The sequence below is a fragment of the Solea senegalensis genome, linkage group LG20 (assembly GCF_019176455.1).
Source record: "Solea senegalensis isolate Sse05_10M linkage group LG20, IFAPA_SoseM_1, whole genome shotgun sequence".
NCBI lineage: Eukaryota > Metazoa > Chordata > Actinopteri > Pleuronectiformes > Soleidae > Solea > Solea senegalensis.
Window position 1 is genome coordinate 4,095,534 of NC_058039.1, and position 25,373 is coordinate 4,120,906.

General features: G+C 37.9%; 4 protein-coding genes and 1 non-coding gene across 6 annotated transcripts in view; 1 reads left to right on the plus strand and 4 right to left on the minus strand.

Moving 5' to 3' along the window:
- Nucleotides 1–1,175: 1,175 nt before the first annotated feature.
- Nucleotides 1,176–4,347, minus strand: LOC122786715 (zona pellucida sperm-binding protein 4-like). The gene is made up of 10 exons (XM_044053192.1): nt 4,091–4,347; nt 3,025–3,378; nt 2,811–2,933; nt 2,565–2,737; nt 2,256–2,353; nt 2,005–2,153; nt 1,719–1,896; nt 1,494–1,629; nt 1,299–1,373; nt 1,176–1,227 (listed from the first exon to the last, which is right to left on the minus strand). Exons 1-10 carry the CDS (start codon nt 4,275–4,277, stop codon nt 1,219–1,221), a joined length of 1,482 nt encoding a protein of 493 aa, XP_043909127.1. The 5' UTR covers nt 4,278–4,347; the 3' UTR covers nt 1,176–1,218.
- Nucleotides 4,348–5,180: 833 nt separating this feature from the next.
- dus3l (dihydrouridine synthase 3-like (S. cerevisiae)) lies at nt 5,181–11,939 on the minus strand. Its single transcript, XM_044052007.1, has 16 exons — nt 11,922–11,939; nt 10,741–10,843; nt 10,365–10,635; nt 9,923–10,271; nt 9,607–9,674; nt 9,390–9,485; nt 9,142–9,183; nt 8,855–9,007; nt 8,607–8,723; nt 8,248–8,313; nt 7,950–8,060; nt 7,738–7,834; nt 6,882–6,957; nt 6,261–6,449; nt 5,821–5,949; nt 5,181–5,731 (listed from the first exon to the last, which is right to left on the minus strand). Exons 2-16 carry the CDS (start codon nt 10,815–10,817, stop codon nt 5,659–5,661), a joined length of 1,914 nt encoding a protein of 637 aa, XP_043907942.1. The 5' UTR covers nt 10,818–10,843; nt 11,922–11,939; the 3' UTR covers nt 5,181–5,658.
- Nucleotides 11,940–13,641: 1,702 nt separating this feature from the next.
- Nucleotides 13,642–15,794, minus strand: LOC122786086 (transcription termination factor 1, mitochondrial-like). Its single transcript, XM_044052109.1, has 2 exons — nt 15,732–15,794; nt 13,642–14,919 (listed from the first exon to the last, which is right to left on the minus strand). The coding sequence occupies exon 2, from the start codon at nt 14,867–14,869 to the stop codon at nt 13,718–13,720; it is 1,152 nt and encodes a 383-aa protein (XP_043908044.1). The 5' UTR covers nt 14,870–14,919; nt 15,732–15,794; the 3' UTR covers nt 13,642–13,717.
- Nucleotides 15,795–18,167: 2,373 nt separating this feature from the next.
- On the minus strand, nt 18,168–18,239 carry trnah-gug. Its single transcript has one exon. It is a non-coding gene; the product is annotated as a tRNA-His (tRNA).
- Nucleotides 18,240–19,589: 1,350 nt separating this feature from the next.
- LOC122786588 (DENN domain-containing protein 3-like) overlaps nt 19,590–25,373 on the plus strand; it is a 49,468-nt gene continuing 43,684 nt past the window's right edge. For both annotated transcript variants that reach the window (XM_044052993.1, XM_044052994.1), the window contains exon 1: nt 19,590–19,747. The gene's annotated coding sequence lies outside the window, so the exon portion shown is untranslated. The remainder of the gene's footprint in view (nt 19,748–25,373) is intronic.

The following is a 25,373-nucleotide window of genomic DNA, read 5'->3' on the forward strand; positions in this document are numbered from 1 at the left end:
TAGCAATACAATTATTTTGGTCATACCAGTCCTCAAAGTGCATACAAAAGTGCCCAGTATTAGCTGTAACTATTTCCTATAAAAAATGAATGATTTTGTCATCTCAGGTGGGTCGTAAAGTGCATGAAATCTAAAAAGGTGCACAATATTAGTTTGCAGTTTTGCATTGGTTTGTCTTAATAAAATAAACGTCATACACGACCCACAAACATCTCAGTGCTCATAATACAAAAACTAGAAAACGGAAAAACTATCAATGCTATCAAACCTGTCAGACTCCTGTAGGAATAGGACAGTGAAAAGTGTTTCTCTGTGTTTCTGGTGGCGCCACAGGCTGGGCCACCAAGTTGGCTACAGGCTCCATGTGAATAGGCTGGAGTTAGGTAATATTTGGTAGAAAAAAAATCTCACCGTGTCATAACATTTTCTATTTTTACTATTATTACTCCAACAGCAAAGAGTATGAAAAGGTAAACAGAGTTGTTTCCTAAAACTTCATTTTGTGCATGTGAATTCCAAAGCCCAATTTTCTAAAGCATTGTTGCACGTGCAGCCCTCTAGTTTCATGCATCTGCCCCTTGGATTCATTCTGCATTGCAAATATTTTGAACTATTCCCAACAACACAGACACTTTCAGCTAGAGTGATACATGCATGGGTTTGTCATACACTTTTGGGATGAATTTCATACCCACTGATCATACTTGATTTTTGAGTGCTCATTGAACACTAGGTTAGGATTTTTCCTGTATTGTTACATTACTTTCATAATGTCTGACATTAGGGGTTAAATGTCAGACAGCATTCAGTCTTGAGGTTTTCCTTAAATGGAGTTTTAAACAAATGTCCAATCTGCCCTTGCAGTGTTAGTAATCATGAACTGCATCTGCAACTGGCATTTCCTGCACTTCACTAAATTTCAGTCAAGTTAGTTCAGATTTTAGGCTAAGCTTCTGCAAAAAATGCAACATAAATTAAAACATAATTTATAACAGTGACAAAATGCACCTTGAATGTACAGAAGGCAAATTGACATATTTGCAAAAGTGATCCGTTAAAGGCTGCAGTGCAAATATTTCAGCACCAATGACTGTTTCAACAAGCTTATATCCTCTGGGTTCACGTGTTTGTAAATGTAAACCTCCTCAGACAGAGTTTGACAATCACACCATCAGTTCTGTATTATAAAAAGGTTTATTTTCAGTTCATATAAAGTCCTTATGGGGTCTGCAAGTGAAAAAGAAAGAATTAGACATTTTAGAGGAAGCGGTTGTAACTTTCCAAATTCAGAGACTCACCTTTCCATCAAAGCAGCGCTCTTCACATGACCTCTCATTTGAGAAACAAACATCTGTAGAGCACATGAAATAAATCTGCAAGCAAAAGAAACTTACATTAAAAACTACACTTCTGGGAAAGGAGAACAAGATCACATTGCAATTCTCATTTAAGCTCTAAAATTTCAGACAGTCATAGGGATTGCATTTACTTACTTCTTCATTAAGGTACTGGTTTGTCACTTGAGACATGAACTGAAAGGCAGTGACTAAGAAGCGCCTCTTGTTGCGATTTTGTGGAAGGTCACTGACTTTAAGGATGGACACGCTTTTGTCCAAAGGATTGGCACAGCTACAGAGGGAAACAAAAGATGTGGATGAGTGGCCAGAGGGTCAGGATATTACAACGCAAATGCTGTGGGTTCAGAAACTCATGCTTACCCTTCATAAATGAGCAACAACGCATTCTTTGCAGAGCGAGGGTAAGCTAGGCAGTAGTTGACAAGTACCGTTGCATATGGTACGGGAGAATACAGGTACAGCTCAAGATAAACTGGTTTGCCAAGGAGCAACCGTAATGGTTGATGGTAAGTGGGCAAGAAACTTGAATAAGTCTTATCTGTTGGGATTATAAAGAACAAATTCAATTCAACGTAACCACTTAATGGCCAATTTCATACAATCTCACTCTAGATTGACAATTGCATTTTTTTAGAAAACAAATGACCTTTGGCAATCCTTAGCAGAACGGCATATAAACCACCCAAGGTTATAGACGACGGCAAGGTGGAAGACGGGACTTTGACCATGACGCCAGCACTGGCCAGTCCCTGCTGAGCAGAGCCGTCTTTGCTGTAGCGGCACTCTACCAAGAATCTGTGAAAACAGTGGGATTAGGGTTTACACTACAGATGATCAGTGTCAGAACTATTAGAATAGTTAGCCAGCACTTTTAAGTGTACTGTACAAGCCACTAACCTGAGCGGATCACTTCTAGTAATGATACCATACTTGAGGTTGAGAGCTTGGACAATAGTCTGTACTTCAGCCAGGTAGATCTTTGTCTCACCAACTTCCTGCAGAGAAATCATTTGAGGGCATTAGGTCACTCAGGTTAAGCATGCATCTATAGATGCTGCACCGGCTGCCGGAGAAAGCAATATTGCAGTTCTTTAGCCACAAACTACAATCTGACATAAAACATTTTTTTTTAAAAAAGCAGACCATGTAAAATTTCAACTGAAGTTGCAACAAGTTAAAAAAAAAAAAAAAAAAAGGATCACTTACATAAGCACGAACTCCACATTCAGTAACTTTGAACTTAAAGATGGCAACCTTGTCATTAACAATGACTGCTTTACAGTCTGTATTTCCAGGAATAACGAGCTTGGTAGGGTCCACAGGGATGTTGGCAGAGTCGTAGCGAATGGCAAAAACAAAGTGTTGATCCCCTGTGCACTCTAAATAAGACAGCAAAAAATTGTTACAATTTCAGGATATTATAAAGATAAAGCACCAGAAGAGAAACCTTACCATCCAGTGGATAGAAGCAAGCAGATGAAGTCGGACAAACACAGCAGCCCATCTTTTCACAGTCTGCAGTGGTAATTCCTGAATCGCCACAAGTTACTTGCTCTCCCGCAGGTACAACACAATCTGAAACCCACAATAGTGGTCACTATGGAAAGAGAAGCCATTTTGCACAACAAGACTGTTTTAATTTGAACAACATCTAGTTTGCACACACTCTGAGCTTTGGATGGTTCCGTCGTTGGCTTGGTGCACTTTTCCTTGACTTTGGGTTGATCAACGGAGCGAGGGAATGGACTGGAGTCAAACTCTGAGCGGTCAGAATCGGTCTCAGTGGAGTCCAAATCATCATCAGTCCCATCTTCTGAAGAGTCCACAAAACTCATCTGGAATCCACCATCTACAATGTTGGCCCAGTATTCTGAGTCTTCACTTTCCACTTGGAATCCATGGTCAGTGTTGGCATTCAAATTGCCAGTGGCAACACCTTCTTCTTCCTCCTCCTCCTCAAACTCTGGGAGTTCATCCTCAGGAATTAGCTCTTCTTCCTCTTCCTCACCTCTGCCGTCATCTGGACGGGAAAATTGTGACAAAACAAATTATTGTAGCCAAGACAAAAATCTTACCATGGTAAAAATTGAGTATTTTGACACTTATGTTTAACTAGGTGCACCCATGACAAAGATAGATAACTTGTTTCCAAGAAGATTTCTTAAAGCGAGTCAGCAAAACAAAAGACACATTTAAAAATGTAGTGCATTATTGCAAAAGCTACTTACAAGTAGCTTTCGTAATAATACTGGACAACACAATGTCACCATTAACCAGAACAAAATAAGTGCTATTCAGAATATTGTGATATTCTAAAACCTTAAAATTGTCTCACACTTAACAAAAAAAGACCAAACACATGGCTTGCCTTGGTTTAAACATAAAAATAAATTTACATGAAAAATAATCTTAAAATTGCACTTACTGAGGTTCTTACACAGTAAATCACTAGAAATGTACATTGGCACACTACATGTACACATATTTAGGAATCATATGAGAAAGTTGAGGTGAAGGCTGATTGAACTTGAATTCCTAAAATACAGTGTTGGACAGACAAGGATATCATTTTGAATTAAACTTAAATGTAATTGTTAAGCTCCCCCCCAAAATGTCATGATGCATGATGAATTTGCCATTAAATATTAAGGCCCCACTCTTGGTAAACAATAAGTTTGAGTCTAAACACAGAGTGAAAAAAGCAGGTCATTGTTTAGGAGCTAGCAGTCCACCTGTCCATGATGATAAAGACGATGATGAAACACTGGGAGAGCCCAACTCTCCTGATTCTAACAGAGTGGAAAGCTGAGCGTTGTCGATCCACTCCCAGCCTCGAGCTGAAGCCGTGAGCGAAGGCAGAGGCCCAGTCAACACCACGACCACCAACAGCGGTAGAAGCTCCAGTCTGAGCCCAGCCATGGATCCGAGTAAAAGGTCTGTCGTAGCTGCTGGACACCCGATAAACAGGCCGCCTCCGGCCGCGCTACAAGTACCAGTGTGGACTTAATTAGTTGCACCTGGGATTGGCACGTGCAGAGCCAATTAAAGCTGCATGGTGTTTTAATTTAAAACCGTCAAATGGCTGTGGAGGGAAGGGTTAAAATGGAGCTAAAACACTTCATTACAACCGTTTAAAATAAAGTTTATAGTTTATCACCATTAGTGTAAAAATGTACACTCTCTATAAAATCCTATTAAATATTGTTTATTTTCACTGTCACTGTGTTGTATTGATTTGTGTTAGCATTCAAACCAATGTTGACACAATAAGTGATTTTTTTGTCAAAAAATAAATACAAAATATGCAACAAGTACTTAATTTAGTTCACAATCTGTGATATGTCACTGATTACCAGCAACACTGATTTTATTTGTTTTCTTTATTACTTTTTTGTGCAGTAACACTTAGCACCATAAGTGGCAAAAATGTCTTAAACTGCTGTATTTTAAACCATAAATGAGATACTTTTAAAACTAACATTAGTCCTGCCCATAATAAAAACCAAAATTAGTTCTTGCCACTTATCACTTATCAAGTTTGACAGTGTAAATAAAATATGTTGTTGCTGTTTTGTTTGCCTATAAATCTATACAAAATAAGTATCAAGTCACACCCGTTGTGACCAGTAACTAGAAACATATATTCCCTCTGACCAACCCGTGGAATCTACCCGTGAAACATCCAGACACTTTACTTTCACAAAGCTTTCTATTATGGTTTTATTTTATTAACTTTTTTTTTATTATCAGATTGAGATTTAAAGCGTCTTACAGTTTAGTCTCAACTGGATTCAAATCAATGTTCTTTCTGTGAGGCAACACTGATAATCATCACTGTTTACAAGTTTATTTGTGACAATATTTCACATAATTTCATGAAACGACACATAGCTCACGATCAGAAATGTTTTAATTATGATGCAAAATGAATCTGGAAATTGAAAGAAAATAATAAAAAAAATACCAAAATTCCTTATTATAACTTGACATTAAGTGGTGGGCTGTTTGAATCAACTGGGGGGGCCACAGGTTTGAGACCTCTGCTTTACAGGGTTTTGTGTCAGTTATGCAGTTATTCCATAATGATAGACAATCAATCACAACCTCTCTGTTATAAAGTAATATTATGTATAAAATGTAAATATCTTAGTGCGACCAAATACTTAATTGCATTTAAGTGTACACCCATCCTAAGGTCAAGAAAAAAAAACAATTGTCTTTATCATTTAAAATAAAACATACTTTCTAAAAACTAACAAAAAAAACCTGGATGCTTTTTAGTGGTGGGAGTAAAAGAACATCACTTGTAGGCATTGGCTTTATGTTTGGGCAAAAAGTTGAAATTCTTGGGTACAGGTCCAAGCAGCATTTCACTGGAGAAGGGAAAAAGTAAGGACAAGTTAGTAACTCTTTAACCTCCATGTAGCTTGTTAAATGAGCTTTGCACAAGTTTTCTACTCACCTAATCCTCACCCAGTCCCCAACATGTTGACTGGCCATCAGAGACTCCAGGTAGTTTCTGCCCAGGTAGTATGGAGGACGCTCGTTGATCTTCTGAGGCACTCGCTCCAACAAGCCCACTGGAATGTACCTGGGAGAGGGCGACGGACGAGGAAAAAGAAAATAAATACTAGAAAATAAATTATTTTTCACAGAATAACTCTGTGTCAGTCTGTTTAGTTCTGTTAACGCTGCAGGCAGATTAATTTATCTGCCCACCGACTCAGGCTTATTGCAGTTAATTTTTTTAAAGAGATATAATTGAATAAATCTTAATTCAAGTTCATAAAACAACTTTATTCGCATTCATTTGATTCCCAATCAAGATACACTGATAAGAGTCACTTTACATTGTTCATATGGCCCTAAAACTGTATAGGTGAGGTGCATGACGGTGCCCACCTGCACATGAAGGAGAGCCACTCCAGCATGAAGGCGCGGGTCTTCTCCACCCCTCGAGTGTCCGAGCCCCAGTGCTCCAGACCGAAGTTGGTGAAATCCCTGAGGATGTCCAACCGCTCCGTGGACGAGATGTCCCAGTGTCTGCTCTCCTTTATCTCAGTGAAGATCCAGGGCTTGATGAGAGCCCCCCTGAAGAGTGAAAACAAGCCAAACATGCAAAACTTGAGTGTTCTGTAGAAAGTTGATTTGTATCTGTAATAAGGAGTGCATCCTCTAATTGACAATATACTGTATGTAGATTCGCTCCCATTAGTGAGTGCAAAAGCTCAGGAAACACACTGCTAATGGTGTATATGTCTGTATCATCCAGGTCATGATGTAGGCAACTCAACCTAGGGCTATAACTACTGAAGACAACAATGCATTACAAACAGGAAATAAAAATCATAGCAACTACAGTAAGACTTTCAAAACTACAGAAACAAAACATAAAAAGCTAATGATAATAAAACAATGTCAGCTAGATGGAAAGTCATTGTTTAGAGTAAAAAAAAGTAATACGTTTACATAGCATTTAGTTTAAAATTGTGTTGATATAAATTCTTTATCAATATAATGTACCTTGCAATCATAATGCCTGAAACTCCAGTCTCTCTCGCTCTCACGGCATCTTCATATGACAAAATGTCTCCATTTCCTGGAGGAACAAAATCAGACCACAGGAATGGCAAATATTCTTTTCACTTTTTAAAAGTTTTGGAAATAGAAAAAGAAAGAAATAATCAATATACAAACTGTTCTGATATTAATATAGGCAGTAATAAACAAGATATTAGTAACATTATAATAGTGTTTGGTTAAGCATTCAAACACTATATAAATGATACCATTTTAATTCCTGTAAAATAGAGAGATTTACATCCAAAATGTAACTACGAAATATAGCATTTCTAAATTGATGGGAAAAATTGCATCTTTGAGATGATGGGATTCTGATACTTATGGGAATTGACATCTTAACACAGTAAATGTTCTGCTGTGGTAGACTGTGGTGTGGTGGACAATTGGTGGGTTTGGTGCCAGCCTCATGACCTCACCACAGATGTGCCACTAACAAAATGGTGACACTTTTTCCAACTCTATATATCTGTACATAGTCGAATGTGGGAACAAACATTTGTCTCATGTAAATATGGATATAGGCACAGGTGCGTGTTCTTGTCTGTATGTTATGTGTCAGGACAGGAGGCAGAGCTGAAGGGGCTGACATGTAAATCCATGTCTAATCCATGAACAGGAACAGTACTGTGTTTTTTTTCTTTTAGAACACAGCACCTTAATAAATAGAGAATATAACCAAAAAAAAAAGAGTATCTGTTTTTTTCACAGTAGAATTAGTTGATTTTCAAGTATGAACATTTGGCTCTCATCAGTGGTCTTTACATGAATGAGCAGCCATGTTAACAAACCCACATACCAAACAGAGGGATAGGACTGGCCAGTTCAGAGCAGGTCTTGATGTAGTCCCAGTCAGCTAACTTAGTGTAGCGCTGCTCTCTGGATCGGCCATGCAACTGTAAGAAAACAGCATCGGTGACTTATCATTATTTCAACACTATCCATTTACAACTATACCATGTCTTTATACATCTTTATACTAATTAAAGCTTCAGCTATTTAAACACTTACTGTGATCATAGAGACACCCCAGTTTTTCATCTCTGGGATGAGTTTGTGTGCGATGTTGTTCTTCTCCTGAACACCAGTTCGGATTTTTACTGTTAACGGGACATCGAGGACCTTCAAGAAGAAAAACCTTTAAATGTATAATTATTGGAGAACCACTGTGCTTGTGAGACAAGCAAAAGACTTCTGACACACATTTTTGTTTTGTGTAACACTTGTTGTACGGTAACCCAAAAAATACACAACTCCTCTAAAACAGCACCTTCATGGAAAAAAACAGGAAACAGTGAAAAACACTCACATAATTCATTCCCTTGATGATCTGTTCAAACTTTCTGGTGCGTGTCATCAAGCCACAGCCTCCGCCCTGATGAGAAAAAGCAAATGAACATCATCTGTCAAAGAGTATCATCATTCTGTGTAACATTTCCTACGTGCGCTTCTCATCCAATAAAACATGAAACTTCATCATGGCAACGTGTTTGATCACATGGACAGACATCCTGCAATTACCTAAGAAAACGTGACAGTGTGTTAACATTTGAGGAGACATTCTTTCCTCAAGTCTTCTTTTTTTGTGTGTTCTTCATGCTTTTATTAGTAAATGTTTTAATATTAGTCCACTTTTCTCATATATAAAAGGCTCGATAAAGGTTTTACCTTCTTGTAGACAAGATCGATGGGGCATCCAGAGTTAATGTCCACAAAGTCAACATCAGTGTTGTTGTTGATGAGCTCTGCGACCCTTGTCATGGTGTCAGGGAAGCAGCCCTCCACCTGGAGACACAGTCCGGACTAAGTCATCATTCACTCTCACACAAAACCATCTTTTCTTACAGACAATGCTCAAATCGTTCAACAGCGCTCATGAGTTCTGAGCATTTCACAATTTTCTAAGTCAAACTTACCTGGACGCCAAAAAGATCTTCACTTTCATGCCTCTTGAGGAGGGCCCACTCTGACTGCTGCCCTTGTAGCAGGTTTGTGCACATTGCCATTTCTCCACAGGTGATATCTACACCAAGGCGCTTGCACACACGACGGAAAGGCAGATTTCCACACTGAGGGAAGCACAAATACGCGCATTCATGTAATACTACTTCTTCACTCAACAGTCTATGTAACCTGTTTGATATTAGTTGTGCTTACTATCACAGGATTATCACAACATTAAATTCAGTCTGGTAGTACTTACAGTTGTTAGAGGAGCAAGGTAGAGCTTGTCTTGGAAGTCCACCTTCAATATAGAAACACAAAAAATACTCCTTGAACCCACACTACTAATACACATACTTAGTTTTTTTTATATATATCTGTAAAATCTGCTTTTAATTATGTGTTTAGCAAGTAGATGATTAGATTATATTCCTTTTGAAATCTACAATGAACGAAAATATAATTTTGGAGAAATGACATGTAATGAGATAAATGATTGAGGTGTACCTGTTTCTTTTCACACGGGCGCAACTTGATGACATCAGCATCAGTCAGAGGGCCAACAGTCTTCACTGGGGGCTCTTTATCTGGGACTGACTGAAGCTTGTCACAAAGAAAGTGTAAAGGTAATTGTAAAACACTGTATGACACCACAATGATCTGCCTCCCTCAGATGCCTGATGGATTGTGTAAAAGAGGTGGAGTTCTGGGAAGAAGTTTGTACCTGTGTTTCTGCTTCTTTCTGCTCCACTTCTTTTAGAGCGGTCGATAATTCAGCAGCACAAGCTTCACCTGTGTGTTTCAAAGAACAGAACCATCAAACTTCATTCCATCACCAAGGTTTAGATGGACGCCTGTTCTAAATACATCAGCATCAGATCAACACAAGCCAATAATAAAATAAAATAAAATAACATGCTTCATGATGAAGAAGAAGCAGAAATACTAAAAATATCATTGGAGAATTTGTGTAAATTAGATCATGTATATACTCATGTAAATCCATAAAAGTAAATCTAAAAACACATGAGTTCCCTTACCGTTCTTTTGCTGTTCTTTTTTGTCCTTGTTGTTTGAAAGTGTTTTCAGGTACTCTGCTGACTTTTTGAAGGCCACTGAATGCTTCCTCAGACGATTCTGAAGGTCTTTACTCAAACTGTTCTTCACTGGGTTCCTGCCTTCACAAGCCTGCACTAGATCTTTGTTCTCCATGGTTTTGAAGTCTGGTGTAGTGTGCGCTTTAGCATAGCGACACATGAGGCCGTAAGCACACTTTCCAAACGTGTCATAGAGATAGCAGCTTTCCCCAATATCTACCGGCTTAGAGGCCAGGTACTCAGCAACATCATGGTGAAAGCGGCATTTGTCGCCAAATGGACATTCTCTATCCTAGACGGATGTGACAAGTCATGACATTAGCTGCCATAGCCAGAGAACATTAGTTTATGGTGGCTTTGTGAAAGGTAAATTAAAGCTTCATACCTGAATGATTGAAAGGCACAGTCGTTTTTCCTCATAGGTAGTAGGTTTTATGTGTGGCCTTGACTTATTTTGACCTCTATATCGTTTTCCATCTGGCTTCTCCACCTGAGTCTTTTCCTCAGGATCGGCTTTAAACTTTTTAGCTTCAGGTTCTGCTGTGCAGTTCTCATTCTTGTCCACAGATGTGTCTTCATCACTGGCCTTTTTTCCATTTGAGCGCTGCCACTCAGCGTCGACAGACTCATGAAATTTTTCCTTTGTGGTTATGAATCTGCAACAAGAGGAGCACAGGAAATCAAATCATCCTGATGTTTCACATAGTGTGTCAAGAGCAACACCCTTGTCTTGTTTGTAATTTCATGTTTGTATGACTTACTCAGGTTTCAGTGCAGCTTCACCCTTTACAACCACATCTGCTGCCTTCCCGGTTGAGCTCTCTGCTGCTTTTTCCATCACACCTTCACCTCGAGCCTCTCTCTCTGTGCGGGTGATGACTTAAGATCAAAATACAGTAAACCAACAATATTCATCACATTAATCAAACTTCAATGTCTGCACTGACATGCTGCAGATGTTCTATCAATCGGCTGTGGCAAATGCACTATTTTACACTGTTGTTAGCTGGGGGAGCTGCATTGCTAACAAAAACTGTTGACATCTAGACAAACTGGTGAAAAGGGCCAGATCTGTGCTAGGCAGGGTGCTCTCAGAAAAGTGGTGGAGCAGCAGATGAGGAGGAAGCTGCATGCCATCATGAACAATGACAAACACCCCCTCCACAACATCCTGACTGGACAGAGAAGCAGCCACAGTGAGAGGCTCATCTCACTGCACTGTCAGACTGAAAGGTTCAGGAAATCCTTTGTTTCCACAGCCATCAGGCTTTTTAACAGTGACTGTTGATCTGTCCCCCACACCCAAACAATGAGCAGGTTGCAATAACGATGCAATATTTATTTATTTAGTTTCCGCTTCATTCATCTACATTCTATCTATCTAGCTATCCATCTATCGTGATTAGTAGCAGCTATTACACTGTTAACAAGAAATCCTCAAATAATGAAAAAGATATTTATTTTCAGAGTAAGAATCCTCTCTCTTGGCCAGGTATGTTTTGCATTGCAGAAATCTGAACTTGAGACATACAAACAGCTAACTCAAAAATAAAATAACAACAGAAAAACGAATACAGTACTACAATTCAGCCAGTAAGATCTATTTAATTAAAACCTCATTGAGCCTCGCATTTTTTCATTTAACTTCCACATCATTAGCTGTATGATCCAGCTGATCAAGTCATGTTTAGCTGAGTTGCTGTTGTGTCTTTCCTTCAGCTGTCACGGTTAAATATGACTGTGACATGTTGTTGCTGCTGCAACAGTAAAAGCTCTTCACTCCAACCATGCTAGCAAGCTAACGGCTAACAGAGCACTGCTGACGCGTGCAACACCTTAGAGACTGGTGTTATTCTTTTCTGCTGTTTAAAATCAAGTCAAAAATAACAATATTGGTTTAATAAAACCTATATTTCTCCAACATATCTCAGCCTGAACTTACGTCGTTGAGCAGCGTGACAATGAACTGTTGTGCAGCAATAATAAGTGGTCCCCGTGGAGGACTCTCTGCACACATTGGTTCCGTGGCATGTGGTGCATTTTCAGAAATACCATCTAACAAACTAATTACTAATTACTAATACTGATGACGAGTTCCTTGAATCTACTAAATATTTTTAGTATATAAAAATACAAAAATACAGTCATTTATTTTGATACATTGTGTGGCTGCTGCATTTTGTAGTTTATACATTTATTAGTTGGGTATTTTGGTATTACATATTTATTTTTGGGCATATTACAAATATTCCCCTGGCAACAAAATAGGAGCCCAAATCACTTTTTGGCAACCGAAATACTTCATTTTACTAACTTCACTAGCTCTTTACAGATAGTTCAACAGGTAAACGGGTTGAGAGGGCTGTAATGTTTACATTTGTGTCACACCCCAATGCAACACAGTGATTTTGACATACAAAATATCCCCTTAAGAGTTAGGAGCCCAAATCACTTTTTGGCAACTGGAATACTGTATTTTACTTTTGGTGCTAGCCCTCTACACTGAGTTGACTCTTAGCACAGTGCACATACGCACACAAGGCGCCATCTACTGGAGGGGCACCGGACAACCATAAAGGATAAATATACAGCGTATATATAAATAAATATATTAATTATATGAATACTAATCTGCCCAATGTCACCTTACTACCTTCAACAAACAAAAAATATAATAATAGTTAAGTCAGAAAAACAAGACCGAGTGTATGGAAGTTCAGACGTGTCAAATTTAAATGAAAAAAGTGTGTTGTTTATTTTACCATTTATTGAATGTATTCTTTTATTACCATGAACTATTATTTTGCAATAATAACACTGCATTTTACTATTTGTATACCCTTTAAGGGTATTTCAACAGGTAGAAGGGGATAAGAGGGCTATATTGTTTAAAATATGTCACACCCCAATGAAACCAAGTAATTTTGAAGATTTTCAGTTTTTTTTATTTTATTTGCAATAGCCCTATACAAATATTTCAACAGGTAAAAGGGCCTGAGTGGGCTATGATGTGTTAAAGATATTGCCCCCCCAGATGAAATGAAAGTGATTTTGAAGCAAAAATATCCCCTCGGCCACAAGGTGGGAGCTCAAATTACCTTTTGGCAACTGGAATAGTGCATTTACTATTTGCATTAGCCCTTTACAGGTATTTTGATGGGTAGAAGGGGCTGAGAGGGCTATAATGCTTAGAATATGTCACACGCCAATGAAACACAAAAATATCCTCCCAGCTAAAAGGTAGAGATCCAAATCACTTTTTGGCCACTGAAACCTAACCCATGTTACTATTCAGGCATTATGCATAAACAAGCAAAACAAACATAGAAACCAAAGATATGTCTTTGCTATCACCACAGACAGAAAATACATTTGCAAGTTATGATGGTTTCATCTAGGAAAAAGCACCTGTACATGTCATATGAACTCCATGATACACTTTTAACAGGCGGTGTGTACACACCCAAATCAGTTTCTGACACACAACCGTTCCCAAGCCCGGATTAATGGGAGAGCTACCGTATGTCAGGAAGAGCATCTAAAAAGATAATCTAAAAAAATGTCCACTCTGGCAACCCCTAGACAGGCTGAAAGAGATCGGAAAAAAAGAACAGATTATTATGTGTGTTGCAGCCCTATGAAATGAGAATGAGACACCAGAATAACCAAAAATAATATTTTACTGACAAATGATTTAGTCAAGCCTTTTATATTGTCTCATATTACAAGCAACTACATTTATTCTTCTGGTGGGGCAGAAAGTTTTTCTATCTTTGCGTCAAATCTCTTTCGGCTAGAGTCCAGGATGTTGATGCCATTCTTCTGGAAGTTGTATCCAACTTTCTGCAGCTCCTGTAGTCTCCCCGTTATGTTCTGTACACTGTAGTCCAAAACTTTGGGCTTCTCCACTATTTGATCCATTGTTATTCCTACATTCAGGAGACAGTCCAGTTTAGAGCTCAGTGTGCTTGTCCCAATGTACAGAACCATTGGATAGGTCATGATTAGTTTTTTTATGTCAGATTTCTGACAGCCGAGTAAGGTCATCTTCTGGTTAAGGCTGTTAAAATTCTTCTTCACACACTCATTTGACAGGTCCAGAATGTCTACTCCTGAACCTTGCAGAAAAGCCAGCAGGTCTGAATCTCTTAGCTTAAGAGATGATTTCAGCATATCAATATTTGTCCTGACTCTTTTTATGCTTCGGATGAGAATGTAAAGGTTTCTGGATATGACCGCTTTGGCAAACTGCTCTGGATTCTTCCCACCAAGCTCTGTACAGACGTCTCCAAGAAACTCCACCATCTGCTTGTTGAGCTCCACACTGTTGGAGAACGTGCGTGGGGCTGTGGTCAGCAGCCGGTGGAGGTCTTTGGTGCTCAGTCCCAGTGAGATCAAAAAAGCAATATTTTTCTCCAGGTTCTCATTATCACTGGTACGGAAGAAGGACTCGGGTGAGCGATCCATGATGGACACAATTTCTGCATCTGTCGTGAAAATGTTTCTCCACAGCTGCCACCGCTTTTCCAAGTGATCAGTCGAGCGAGTGATGGCACGGGGATAACGGGATATGATACTGGCGATTACTTTGCGGCAGGCACCTTTGCCTTGCAGGAACTGAGCGACGCCTTGCTCATTAGTGAAGGATTTACGGAACACGCCGGGCTGACGCTGGTGCGCCTTTTTCACGTCCACTCCCATGAGATTCAGATTATCCAGCAGAGATTCATTCTCTGGATTCACTGGTGGCTTCGGGGGCATATCACTTTCTGTAACAGTGCTACAAAGCTTCACAGGATGGCAGGTTAATCTCAGCTGGACTTGAATGAGCCCAAAGCTCACTGACCTGTGGAGACTGAGGAACGCCCTCACTCCAGGTACTGCTGCCATTTTATAATGAAAAGGGTGACACTGTCATGTCACCTCCAGTGTCAGTTGAGCTAAAACAAAAAAAGGGAGACAAACAAATGAACTCATGTAGTCATAATCACTTGGATATGATTTTTTTTTTGTTTTTACAGGAAACTAACTTTTACTTGCCCACGCACAAAAACAAGGCTTACTTAAAAAAAATAAAAAAATTAAGAACAAGCTAAAATCTTTATTACACAAGTTAAGAGCCTACACACAGATAATTATCCTGAACAAATCATTTAAAACAAAAATACAACACTAAATAAAACCTCTAATACAGGAAATAAACGACAAGCTTTCTCATTGTTATAGGTTTAAAAAATAATAACAATAAATGTATGTATGATTTACATAATCCTTCTTGAATTAAACACTGATATACTGACATCTTTGCAATATTTTAATGTTGTGCCTAAATCCCCATCAGAGACGTTTCTTCACGGTTTTTGTATATGTATTTTTGTTGTTGTTGTTCCCATTTGCTTTTGTTTCTTTAGTTCCCCCTGTGGATTGTAATAATTGAGTTTGCCAACAATGAAACATTTACGTGTTGCAGTTGGTTTGAGAGATGATATTCTAGCACTCACTTGTGTATTTAACATTTGTGACACAATTTGTGAAACAGTCCCACTGACATTGATATGAAATCTCACTGGATACGTTAAAAGCCCAGTAAACATATCACTTGCAAATATTGAGCAAATTAAAAACTAACTGAACGTAAAGTCCTACTGGACGTGACAGTAACAGCCTTTTCTATTACACCACGAACACTTTATCATAGATTCTAATATAACTAAACCCTCAGTGCTTTAAAAGAAATCAAGCAAAAACATACCCTTAATATCAATATTTCAGAGTTTCCTTATTCACAGCTCTGAACGACACACACTCACCGGAAAGAAACGTGGAACCTCGCTGTTTTTGAGACAAACCTAATGTGTATACTTTTAATAGTTACCGCCACCTAGTGTTTTGGAGGCACTAATTCACTTTCAACTGCCAGATCGAAGCAAAGACATTTCTTTTTGAATATTTATCCAATCCAATCCAATCCAACTTTATTTGTTAAGCACTTTAAACAAACCACAATGGACCAAAGTGCTGTACAGAATAAATAAAAGGCATAATAATAAAAGGTTCAAAATTAGATAAAACAGCTTAAAATAAATTAGAATCATAAAATACAATAAGAATTAGCAGCATACAATAAAAAACAATAAATTCTATTCAAATTAAAATATGTAAAATAAATAAAACCAAACGTCTCATGAAGTGTCAAAGGCCAAAGAGAAAAGGTGGGTTTTAAGAAGGGATTTAAAAACAGACAAGGACGAGGCCTGTCTTATGTGGAGGGGCAGAGCATTCCAAAGTTTTGGAGCTGCGACAGCGAAGGCACGATCCCCTCTGAGCTTCCGCTTGGTTTTAGGCACACTCAGGAGCAGCTGATCAGCTGACCTGAGAGAGCGAGCGGGTGAGTATGGATGTAGAAGCTCAGAGAGGTAGGGCGGGGCAAGGCCATTCAGGGATTTAAAAACAAATAAAATTGTTTTAAAATCGATCCTGAAGTGTATGGGCAGCCAGTGGAGTGAAGCTAAAATGGGGGAAATGTGCTCAAATTTACGCGTGCCAGTTAAAAGACGTGCGGCAGCGTTTTGTACCATCTGAAGACGAGCAATGGAGGACGCACTAACCCCCACATAAAGAGAATTGCAGTAGTCCAGCCGAGTGGTGACAAAGGCGTGAATGACAATTTCAAAATGTTGCCTCGAGAGAATTGGCTTTATTTTGGCCAGCTGCCTCAACTGAAAAAAGCTCGATTTAACAACGGACCTGATCTGGTTGTCAAGCTTCAGATCAGAGTCGATTTTAACCCCCAGGTTTGTGGTAGTGTGTTTTAAAAACGGAGCCAAGCAGCCCAGATCTACTTGGGGGGCCCCGGTGGTGCCACCAAACACCATCACTTCTGTCTTTTTGTCATTAAAATTTAAAAAGTTCAGAGCCATCCAGGCCTTTATGTCATCAAGACACTGAAGTAAAATTTTAAAAGAGTATTCATCGTTCTTTTTAATAGGCATGTAGATTTGACTGTCATCTGCATAGCAATGGAACGAGATGCCATACTTTCTAAGAATGGAGCCAAGTGGAAGCAGATACAGAGAGAAAAGAAGGGGGCCCAGAACTGAGCCTTGTGGGACCCCGCAGGTGAGAGGAGCCGAGGAGGATGTCGAGTCACCGAGGCTGACACAGAAAGTTCGATCAGCCAAGTATGACCTGAACCATTCCAGAGCTGTGCCCCTGATGCCGACCTGCTCCTCCAGACGTGAGATCAGGATCTTGTGGTCCACTGTATCAAAAGCAGCAGTTAAGTCTAAAAGCACAAGAACTACACAGTCACCGGAGTCAGTAGCTAAAAAGATATCATTAAAAACTCTTAAAAGTGCTGATTCTGTGCTGTGCAGTGATTTAAAACCGGACTGGAAAATCTCAAGGATATTATTTTCCTCTAAAAAGGCCATTACTTGACCATGGACTAAACTATTTATGAAAACCTATTATGTCTGCTGTAGATATTATAGTTTCTAATAATAAATTAATAATTTAGTAAATATATATTTCCCCCCAAAAAAACATTTATTTTATTTATCTACTCGTTTATTTGTCAGGGACAATGCAAAAGATTTCGAGCCAAGGCTGATTTGTAATTTCTGTGCCTGGTTTTTCGACTGTAACAATGATCAAAAATACATAAATAACTCAATATGTCAGTACAGCATAAATTTATCAAAGAACATTTGCATAATATAACTCCATAATCCAAAGTCAGTGATCTATGCAGCTCTTTTTCTGAAGTACTGACAATGAAAACATACAATTCTGTATGTTCTGATTGTCCGTGTTTCCTGAATTCATTCTGATACTATTAAACAGGAGACGGTTTCATTTCCTCACTGTAAACTCGGTTTACTGGAAGAAGACATGACTCACTAATGAATCTAGTTTGAATTCTACTTTACTTTTGGTTGCTGAGTTTCTCTTCCACCCTGGTTCAAGGCTGCCATCTGGTGGTCACTACGCGTAAGTGCAGTGTATTTACATTTCCTCAGGGTATGGATTTAAAACGACAGAAGAGACATATTTTTATTACTTATCCTTGAAGATTAATAATAAACGTTTTGGCTTAGACTATTAGAAATATGGTTGTGAGTGATATTTTGTGCGTTTTAGATGATCTAAGTACGAGTTGGTCTTGTGCTCATCACTGTAAAAGACGTGCCGTGACCCGGATTCGAACCGGGGTTGCTGCGGCCACAACGCAGAGTACTAACCACTATACGATCACGGCTGTGTTGTGAAATTGTTGTGAAATTGTTGTGAAAATGTCTGTCAACACTCACACTTTATTTATCTGAGATAGATAGCTAGATTGATGGATTGATTTATGTATTAGAAGTGCATCTTGAAAGATTAGTGATATGTGTGACATTGTCTTATTCAAATGTTCAGTTTATCACTTACAGTAAATTGAATATTTTTATTGAATCAATTTTATTGAATTGTTTTGAATCAATCAATTATTTTGGTATGTATTATGTATAAATGTGATGTGTATCATATAAATGTCATTATTGAAATGTGATAGATAAAAAAAATAAAAAAACAAAATATTGAAACATAAAATTAAGAAGTACCACTATTGCATAACCAGACAGTCCTGGCCCACTTCAAACAATGGTTATAATACTTATGGTATAATCATGAACTTGAATCCTGCCCTTTTGCCCCCTGACCATAATACATTAGATGTGTAATAATGCCGCCCCAAAAATAACACATTTAAGTTGTAATTTCTGCAAGACAGGGGTATTTTGTAGAAACAGAAACATTTGGTTGAAAGTCTGGTCACATGTAAATAATGGTGTGTTCCAGTTGTAGTTGGAAGTCGGTATTTCCCAGTTTCTAGTTGAAAGTTTCAACTTTGTTGTCCAACGCAAACATTCAGAGTAAGCTCACACATCCTGACATTAAATATCAAGATAGCTGCCACTCACATCAGTAGAAAAACACACTTCACAAAAAAAAAGAATTCTCAACTGGAACATTGTCAACTCAGATTTTTCTTCAGTTCCAATTTGGGTGTCAATTTTCGACAGTTTTCAACAACGTTTAGTGCCTCAAAAATGTGAGGAGTTAGGATTGAGCCATGAGTCTATATGTGTCCTTGAGCAAGACACATGTTGCAGCATATGAAAGATCAAGCCTAGAAAAGCACTATATAAATACAGACCATAATACCAGCTCTTCTTCTGATTTTATTTAATAGTAACGAGCAACAAATATAGTTAGAGAAAATGTAGTGGAGTAAAAGTAAAAGTTGCCACAAATATAAATGATAAAGTAAAGTACATATATGTGAATGTTGTATTTATGTACAGTAACTACGTATTTGTACTTTGTTACAATACTGGGTATAACTAGTACACAGTTAAAACAAAATGTCATAAAACACAACATTACGTGTGTTTTCAGACGTGATTTTAAGTCAAAACTGAAGGAAACGATGTTAGCAGTAAGCGACACGAAGCCTCCACTAGATGGCGGCATTGGAACTCTTGATGCAGCTAGTGGAGCTCCAAAAGGAAATCGTTTTATTTTGAAACAGGAAGTGTGAACGGTGTGACAGTTTGACAGACAACATCGGTGTTCGTGTGTGTTTGAATCAGTGGACTTTGTAGAAGTCAGTGGAAGCACAGGCGAGGACTTTGTTAATGAAGAGTTAGACCAGTTTCACTGTTTAATGACAGTAACGTTGGATTTAGCTTCTCACCTGTGGAGATGATACAGTAATTTTAGGTAAGTGTTGTTTTTTTTCTTCTCTTTTTTTTACATCGCTGCGGCTAAAAAACTGCGGTCAAGTGAGCCGTCATTCGTCTTCGCGTGGTCAAGTGAGCCGTCATTCGTTTTTAAGTGCGCCCGTGCAGTCGAACTTACGGTAAATGATGGGCGTCGGCTGAGATTCAGCGCTGGTTTGATACCGAGCGAGATCACTTCCGGTTTTCAAAATAAGACAAATGCAATCAATCGCGCTGATAGCCAGAAGCTATTGAACTAAATATTTTCCTTAACTTATTTAGATTTTTACTGTACAATAACATCACTTTGGCCCATAAGTTCTGACAATGGTTGGTACAGTTGACCTCAGGAGCATGCTGGCTACTACCTCACTCATTATCAAACATTTTTACTGTATCATTTGTGAGAAATTAAGCATCAAAGTTGTCTCTTTTTTACTCAGAAAAAGGCAGACAACTCCATTTTTACTGTACAATAAAATCACTTTGGCCCATAAGTTCTGACAATGGTTGGTACAGTTGACCTCAGGGGCATGCTGACTACTACCTCACTCATTATCAAACAGTTTTACTGTATCATTTTTGAGAAATTAATCCTCAAAGTCGTCTTTTTTTCTCAGAATAAGGCCGAAAACTCAATTTTTACTGTACAATAAAATCACTTTGGCCCATAAGTTCTGATAATGGTTGGTACAGTTGACCTCAGGGGCATGCTGGCTACTACCTCACTCATTATCAAACAGTTTTACTGTATCATTTTTGAGAAATTAATACTCAAAGTTGTCTTTTTTTTTCTCAGAAAGAAACAGAAAACTCAATATTTACTGTACAATAAAATCCCTTTGGCCCATAAGTTCTGACAATGGTTGGTACAGTTGACTTAAGGGGCATGCTGGCTACTACCTCACTCATTATCAAACAGTTTTACTGTATCATTTTTGAGAAATTAATACTCAAAGTTGTCTTTTTTTTTCTCAGAAAGAAACAGAAAACTCAATTTTTACTGTACAATAAAATCACTTTTGCCCATAAGTTCTGACAATGGTTGGTACAGTTGACTTCAGGGGCATGCTGACTACTACCTCACTCATTATCAAACAGTTTTACTGTATCATTTTTGAGAAATTAATACTCAAAGTTGTCTTTTTTTTTCTCAGAAAAAGGCAGAAAACTCAATTTTTACTGTACAATAAAATCACTTTTGCCCATAAGTTCTGACAATGGTTGGTATATTTGACCTCAGGAGCATGCTGGCTACTACCTCACTCATTATCGAACAGTTTTACTGTATCATTTGTGAGAAATTAATACTCAAAGTTGTCTCTTTTTTTCTCAGAAAGAAACAGAAAAATCAAAATTTACTGTACAATAAAATCCCTTTGGCCGATAAGATCTGACAATGGTTGGTACAGTTGACTTCAGGAGCATGCTGACTACTACCTCACTCATTATCAAACATTTTTACTGTATCATTTGTGAGAAATTAAGCATCAAAGTCATCTCTTTTTTACTCAGAATAAGGCCCAAAACTCAATTTTTACTGTACAATAAAATCACTTTGGCCCATAAGTTCTGACAATGGTTGGTACAGTTGACCTCAGGAGCATGCTGACTACTACCTCACTCATTATCAAACATTTTTACTGTATCATTTGTGAGAAATTAAGCATCAAAGTCGTCTCTTTTTTTCTCAGAAAAAGGCAGAAAACTCAATTTTTACTGTACAATAAAATCACTTTTGCCCATAAGTTCTGACAATGGTTGGTACAGTTGACTTCAGGGGCATGCTGACTACTACCTCACTCATTATCAAACAGTTTTACTGTATCATTTTTGAGAAATTAAGCATCAAAGTTGTCTTTTTTTTTCTCAGAAAGAAACAGAAAACTCAATATTTACTGTACAATAAAACTTTTGCCCATAAGTTCTGACAATGGCTGGTACAGTTGACTTCCTAGGAGACAAAGGACTACTACCCCACCATTATCAAACATTTTACTGTATCATTTGTGAGAAATTACATCAAAGTCATCTCTTTTACTCAGAATAAGGCCCCAAAACTCAATTTTACTGCACAATAAAACCACTGGCCCATAAGTTCTGACAATGGTTGGTACAGTTGACCTCAGGAGCATGCTGGCTACTACCTCACTCATTATCAAACAGTTTTACTGTATCATTTTTGAGAAATTAATACTCAAAGTTGTCTTTTTTTTTCTCAGAAAGAAACAGAAAACTCAATTTTTACTGTACAATAAAATCACTTTTGCCCATAAGTTCTGACAATGGTTGGTACAGTTGACTTCAGGGGCATGCTGACTACTACCTCACTCATTATCAAACAGTTTTACTGTATCATTTTTGAGAAATTAATACTCAAAGTTGTCTTTTTTTTTTCTCAGAAAGAAACAGAAAACTCAATATTTACTGTACAATAAAATCACTTTGGCCCATAAGATCTGACAATGGTTGGTATATTTGACCTCAGGAGCATGCTGACTACTACCTCACTCATTATCAAACATTTTTACTGTATCATTTTTGAGAAATTAAGCATCAAAGTTGTCTCTTTTTTTCTCAGAATAAGGCCCAAAACTAAATTTTTACTGTACAATAAAAACACATTGGCCCATAAGTTCTGACAATGGTTGACACAATTGATCTCAGGAGCATGCTGACCACTCCTTCACTCATTATCAAACAATTTTACTGTATAAATTTTGAGAAATTAATCCTCAAAGTTGTCTCTTTTTTTCTCAGAAAAAGGCAGAAAACTCAATTTTTTACTGTACAGTAAAATCACTTTGGCCCATAAGTTCTGACAGTGGTTGGTAAAGTTGACTTCAGGGGCATGCTGACTACTCCCTCACTCATTATCAAACATTTTTACTGTATAATTTTTGAGAAATTAAGCATCAAATTTGTCATTTTTTTACTCAGAAAAGGGCAGAAAACTCAATTTTTACTATACAATAAAATCACTTTGGCCCATAAGTTCTGACAATGGTTGGTACAGTTGACTTCAGGAGCATGCTGACTACTACCTCACTCATTATCAAACATTTTTACTGTATCATTTGTGAGAAATTAAGCATCAAAGTCGTCTCTTTTTTTCTCAGAAAAAGGCAGAAAACTCAATTTTTACTGTACAATAAAATCACTTTTGCCCATAAGTTCTGACAATGGTTGGTACAGTTGTCAGGAGCATGCTGCTACTACCTCACCACATCAAACATTTTACTGTAATTGTGAGAAATTACATCAAAGTCGTTTTTTTTTCTCAGAAAAAGGCAGAAAACCTTTTTACTGTACAATAAATCACTTTTGCCCATAAGCTCTGACAATGGTTGGTACAGCTGACCTCAGGGCACTGACTACTACCTCACTCATTATCAAACATTTTTACTGTATCATTTTTGAGAAATTAAGCATCAAAGTCGTCTTTTTTTTTCTCAGAAAAAGGCAGAAAACTCAATTTTTACTGTACAATAAAATCACTTTTGCCCATAAGTTCTGACAATGGTTGGTACAGTTGACTTCAGGGGCATGCTGGCTACTACCTCACTCATTATCAAACATTTTTACTGTATCATTTTTGAGAAATTAAGCATCAAAGTTGTCTTTTTTTTCTCAGAAAGAAACAGAAAACTCAATTTTTACTGTACAATAAAATCACTTTGGCCCATAAGTTCTGACAATGGTTGGTACAGTTGACCTCAGGAGCATGCTGACTACTACCTCACTCATTATCAAACATTTTTACTGTATCATTTTTGAGAAATTAATACTCAAAGTTGTCTTTTTTTTTCTCAGAAAAAGGCAGAAAACTCAATTTTTACTGTACAATAAAATCACTTTTGCCCATAAGTTCTGACAATGGTTGGTATATTTGACCTCAGGAGCATGCTGACTACTACCTCACTCATTATCAAACAGTTTTACTGTATCATTTTTGAGAAATTAATACTCAAAGTTGTCTTTTTTTTTCTCAGAAAAAGGCAGAAAACTCAATTTTTACTGTACAATAAAATCACTTTTGCCCATAAGTTCTGACAATGGTTGGTACAGTTGACCTCAGGAGCATGCTGACTACTACCTCACTCATTATCAAACATTTTTACTGTATCATTTGTGAGAAATTAAGCATCAAAGTTGTCTCTTTTTTTCTCAGAAAAAGGCAGAAAACTCAATTTTTACTGTACAATAAAACCACTTTGGCCCATAAGTTCTGACAATGGTTGGTACAGTTGACCTCAGGAGCATGCTGACTACTACCTCACTCATTATCAAACATTTTTACTGTATCATTTGTGAGAAATTAATCTAAGTCGTCTCTTTTTTTCTCAGAAAAAGGCAGAAAACTCAATTTTTACTGTACAATAACATCACTTTGGCCCATAAGTTCTGACAATGGTTGGTACAGTTGACTTCAGGGGCATGCTGACTACCTCACTCATTATCAAACAGTTTTACTGTATCATTTTTGCGCTCACATAGATGCGCTGTATGTAAATGTGAGTTAATGGGTGAATGGCAAAAGTGCAGTGTACAGCAGCTTTGAGGGTTCATCAAGACTAGAAAAGCACTATATAAATACAAACCACTTACCAGAAGAGGACAAGAAGATGCTGGCTCCCAGTCCACACCAGGCGCCTCTGAGAGTCAGAGCCTCAGAGCGCCTCATGCTGCGTTAGGAATTGTGATCTTGTGTTCGATAGTTAAACTCAAGTAATGCTTAGTGGCATATTGTTGTATGTTGGGCTTCCTAGAAATTGGGCTTAGGGCTATTGAAAAAAAATTCTGTTTGCAGTTTTCATTTCAGTAGAGACACGTGGAGTCTCATTTTGTATTGTGTACTGAGAAAGTAACCTAGCTCCTCCTTTTGAAGAGTCCTTTTTCATTTGATTCTTGTTTTATTTGAACAGCATCATCTGCCCTTTTTCTGTTTGCCCATATTGTAAATTATTATCAACTCCTTTGTTAAATAAATTATTTTACCGCATGCCACCTTATTTATTTAGCATTTATTTCAATTCCCTCTTAACCAGCTGGGACGTGACACTTCACAGTGCAGGGCCTTGTGGGTACACAACACTTATCTCCCAAACTCCATAAATTGACGTCTCTGCTCTCCCAATATGCAAACAGGATAACTTAATGTCAAAAGATGACACATTCATCAACACTTGAGGCTTTAGTTTTCCAAGCTGCAGTTAAAAGAGTAGTGAAAAGAAACGGCCAGTCAGACGTACGTATGCACATCAAAACATAATCACAACATCAGTTGGTTTTATGAACATTTATATACATTACATACATTTTGCACAATAATGCTTTAACTGGGGTTGTTGAGGCTTTCTAACCCCTTGCTGCAGAACGAAGGTGGTGTTTTATTTCTAGCAGAGTGCACAATTCCAGTCACCACCTTTTGCCTGCTCAAGTGTGGCAGAGTCCATGGCAAGGCACTCCACATGGAACCACCGGCAACAGGTGTCACACTGAATCTGTAAAAGGCATTCAAGTATAAATGTTAATTTTTAATCAGTATGGACATAAGATAATCATGATATTCAAAGTAATATTCTTTATTTCATAGTTGCATCTTTCAAAGACATGATGAAGATATC

Coding starts and splice junctions, on each gene's coding strand:
- LOC122786086 (XM_044052109.1), bottom strand. CDS start 14,869: ATGGCAGCAGTACCTGGAGTGAGGGCGTTCCTCAGTCTCCACAGGTCA.
- LOC122786715 (XM_044053192.1), bottom strand. CDS start 4,277: ATGGCTGGGCTCAGACTGGAGCTTCTACCGCTGTTGGTGGTCGTGGTG. Junction 2,934..3,024: donor GGAACCATCCAAAGCTCAGA/GTGTGTGCAAAC, acceptor TGTGGGTTTCAG/ATTGTGTTGTACCTGCGGGA. Junction 1,374..1,493: donor ACCAGTACCTTAATGAAGAA/GTAAGTAAATGC, acceptor TTTTGCTTGCAG/ATTTATTTCATGTGCTCTAC.
- dus3l (XM_044052007.1), bottom strand. CDS start 10,817: ATGGAAAAAGCAGCAGAGAGCTCAACCGGGAAGGCAGCAGATGTGGTT. Junction 9,675..9,922: donor AAAAGAACAGCAAAAGAACG/GTAAGGGAACTC, acceptor TGAAACACACAG/GTGAAGCTTGTGCTGCTGAA. Junction 8,724..8,854: donor AAGATCTTTTTGGCGTCCAG/GTAAGTTTGACT, acceptor CTGTGTCTCCAG/GTGGAGGGCTGCTTCCCTGA.